Raw genomic sequence first — 2,908 nt, 5'->3', positions numbered from 1 at the left:
ATTTTGTGAGCTTGGGCCATTTGGAAACACCGCAATCACTGTGTTTTCAATGGCATTAATCCTAGCATAATTGAGGTCCTCAATTCAGTCAAGGATGAGATTACTTTGGACTTTAGCTGGAGCCCGTTGTGTGGCTAACATCCTAACGCTCCAATAGTCCAATGAGTGATTTCCTTTGGGTCCAATTGGTAAGGGTCTAGTTTTCTTTTCTATGTAATCAGATCAGGTCTTGTAGGGTCATGTGTTGTTGTCTAGGTTTTATTAGACCCCTTCCTATGTATTCAGGTTTGGTGTGGAGTGCAGTTGTATGAAGTTTCTTTAGACCTCTTTTATTCTTCTTTTTAATATAATGATACACACGTATATGTGAAAAAAGCCATGCTGATACTAAATCTTCTAACTCAGGAATGGTATAATTCATATGGATACTGAAGCTTTGTTCGGTTGGTCGAAAAAATATTCATATGATTTATTACACCTACTTCTGGTGAAAACAACCACCAGTGTTGGCCTGTCGTTGATAGTGCAAAGACTGATTTCAAACGGAAACGGATTGCTTTCATGCAGGCTCGTTCGTGGCCCATGTCGCAGCATGGCAGCACAGCTGAGCGAAAATTCGGTTCACTGCTGAGATAAGCAATGCAGATATACAAAAACGTCATTTTTCAGAATTAACAACACTAACACAGTTGCCACACATTGTTTTTACACAAGTTCAAAGGAATATAAACATACTGCTTGTCACTTGTCAGTATCAGTTCATCACTGAGAAGGTTCTTTTTTGACGTGGTTATCAATCATCATCTTCCTCATCGTCAAATTCCTCCTCTTCATCGCTCAGCTCTTCTGCAGGCTCGTCATCCTCGTCGTTAACTAAAAAACCTCCCAGAGTCTCATCTTGCTCATCCTCAGTGCCGTCATCTTCGTCGATACTTCTGCCACTTCCAGTCTTCGAGTTTTCCCTACTATATTTTTCTGAGCTTTTAGATCTTGTCGCATACTTTGGTCTCTTCACACTGGTAACTCTTCCCGTGGACTCTTTTTCATCCTCACTCTCACCAGTCCAGTCTTCATCTTCGCCTTCTCCATCTTTCTTCTTCTTGTTCCATCCCAGAACTTTCGATCTAGATCTCCTCTTGCCGCTAGCTTCATCGTCAGAGGTCCTCTTTGCTTCCTCTAGGAACCAATTCCAATCCTTTGGAGCACGAATCCTTCCCTTCGGGTAACTGTCGAATTCATGGCCCATCGACAAGAACCCAAATTCTGCATAGAAAACCATATTTGCCGCTCAATTAAACAGAAACGTATTGCAGACAAGAAGACGCCAGAAACATATTTTAACAGTAATGCCTATTCCTAGCAACAGCCAACAAGGGAATATAAGCGCACCAGAAAATTACTAATGCTCAAGTAAGATACTAATGAGGAGCATTGACTGGTAGTGAGTAGTCCATTACCGGAGTTCTACAATTAACCATATGAAATATTTTTGTTTTGTGCACCGATGGTCATGCAAATCATGTATATGTATAGGAATGGAATCCTTCAGCGCTATCGTGTGCCTATTGGTTTCCAACAAATAAGAGTAAACACTATTCCTGTTGGCTGTTGCACTTGCACCCCACATGAGCGCAAGTTTAGAAATCGACAAGACAGCCCAAGTATTCTGGATCTATCATCAGCTAACAAAAGCAGAGCACAGAGGGCAAAGCTGAAACCCGGTTCATTGGAAGCTACACACTCCAATGTGACCTACATTGAGCGCAGTATCAATTCATACTTAGTCAAATATTGCTAAAAAAGCTATGCAAATAGTAGAATTCAACTTTGCAGTGGAATGTGGAAAATTGTCATTTTCACCCTTCCCGGAAATGCAGAAAAGAACAGAAGGTCACCTCGAACTGGATCTATGGCTGCTAAATCAATGTCGAAACCCTCCACATCAGAGTCCACGGCTGCCCCTTCTTCCTCTTCGGTGACCTCCATGGTCTCCTCCGCAACACGCCTCTCCCTCTCCCTCTCCTTCCGCTCCCGCGTACGCCTCTCCCGCCTCGCCACCGCATCAAGCACGGCGGGTTCCACGTCCACATCCGCGTCCCCGTCGCCGTTCCCCTCCCTCGCCCGCACCGCCCAGAACGCAGGAGCCTTGAGCGACAGCGACAGCGCGTCCCCGGCGCGGAGCTCGCCCTTCTCCCCGCGGCGGAACACCCTGCTGGTTCCACTTCCGCCTCCGCCTCCGCCGTCAGGGGAGCGGACGACGACGGGGTTCCTGCCCACGACCTCGAATGCGATCCCGTCGCCGACACCGAGAAGGCGGAGGGACACGTGGCGGCGCGAGACGGTGCGGTCCTGAGAGGGTCCGCCGCTGCCGCCCAGGTCCCCGCGGCCTAGTTCGGCCGTCGGGGAGTCAACGGAGAGGGACACCGCTCTTGTTCCGTTTCCGCCGCTGCCCGCGGCTTCGAGCTCCAGGTCCATGGCGCGGAGAGCCCGGGGAGGCCAGAGGGAGAGGAGTTATTTGAGTGTGTAATACTCTAGTCGCGTGTGGCTTCGCCACTATAATACTCGCCAGCTGCGCATTACCAATTTGGTATTATGCAGCACATATCCACACCATATTAAGACTGTTATTCTTTGTTACCGTCCATAAGCTGTGGTAAAAGTCAAGTTTATCCCTGCTTTAACCACGACGTAGGTGAAAACCTAACGCGTCTTTCCCTTCCGGCTCTTCCATTCCACGGCGCCACCTCTCTGTTCCGAGTACTCCTCTGTTCCTCCGACGAGAGGGAAGAAACTCAGAAGGTAGATCAGCAGTGGTAGTTTCCCTTCTACTTACTTGCGTACTTGCTTGCTCCATCGCTACTGCTGCTTATTCAAGTGCGTGTGTGCAGAACCGCGGGTGAGTACTCCT

At 48.0% G+C, this 2,908-nt stretch overlaps 1 protein-coding gene across 1 annotated transcript; it reads right to left on the bottom strand.

Annotated features, from left to right (window-relative positions):
* Nucleotides 1–536: 536 nt before the first annotated feature.
* On the bottom strand, nt 537–2,555 carry LOC103629815 (ATP-dependent RNA helicase drs1). Its single transcript, XM_008650916.4, has 2 exons — nt 1,896–2,555; nt 537–1,263 (listed from the first exon to the last, which is right to left on the bottom strand). Exons 1-2 carry the CDS (start codon nt 2,473–2,475, stop codon nt 794–796), a joined length of 1,050 nt encoding a protein of 349 aa, XP_008649138.1. The 5' UTR covers nt 2,476–2,555; the 3' UTR covers nt 537–793.
* Nucleotides 2,556–2,908: the final 353 nt, after the last annotated feature.

Source organism: Zea mays, chromosome 6 (assembly GCF_902167145.1).
Source record: "Zea mays cultivar B73 chromosome 6, Zm-B73-REFERENCE-NAM-5.0, whole genome shotgun sequence".
NCBI classification, from domain to species: Eukaryota; Viridiplantae; Streptophyta; class Magnoliopsida; order Poales; family Poaceae; genus Zea; species Zea mays.
This window is presented reverse-complemented; position numbering and strand designations above follow the sequence as displayed.

What these genes read in the sequence shown, in the direction of transcription:
- LOC103629815 (XM_008650916.4), bottom strand. Translation starts at nt 2,475, where the DNA reads ATGGACCTGGAGCTCGAAGCCGCGGGCAGCGGCGGAAACGGAACAAGA. An exon ending in AGCCATAGATCCAGTTCGAG is followed by an intron (nt 1,264 to 1,895) that starts GTGACCTTCTGT and finishes TTTTCTATGCAG; the next exon opens with AATTTGGGTTCTTGTCGATG.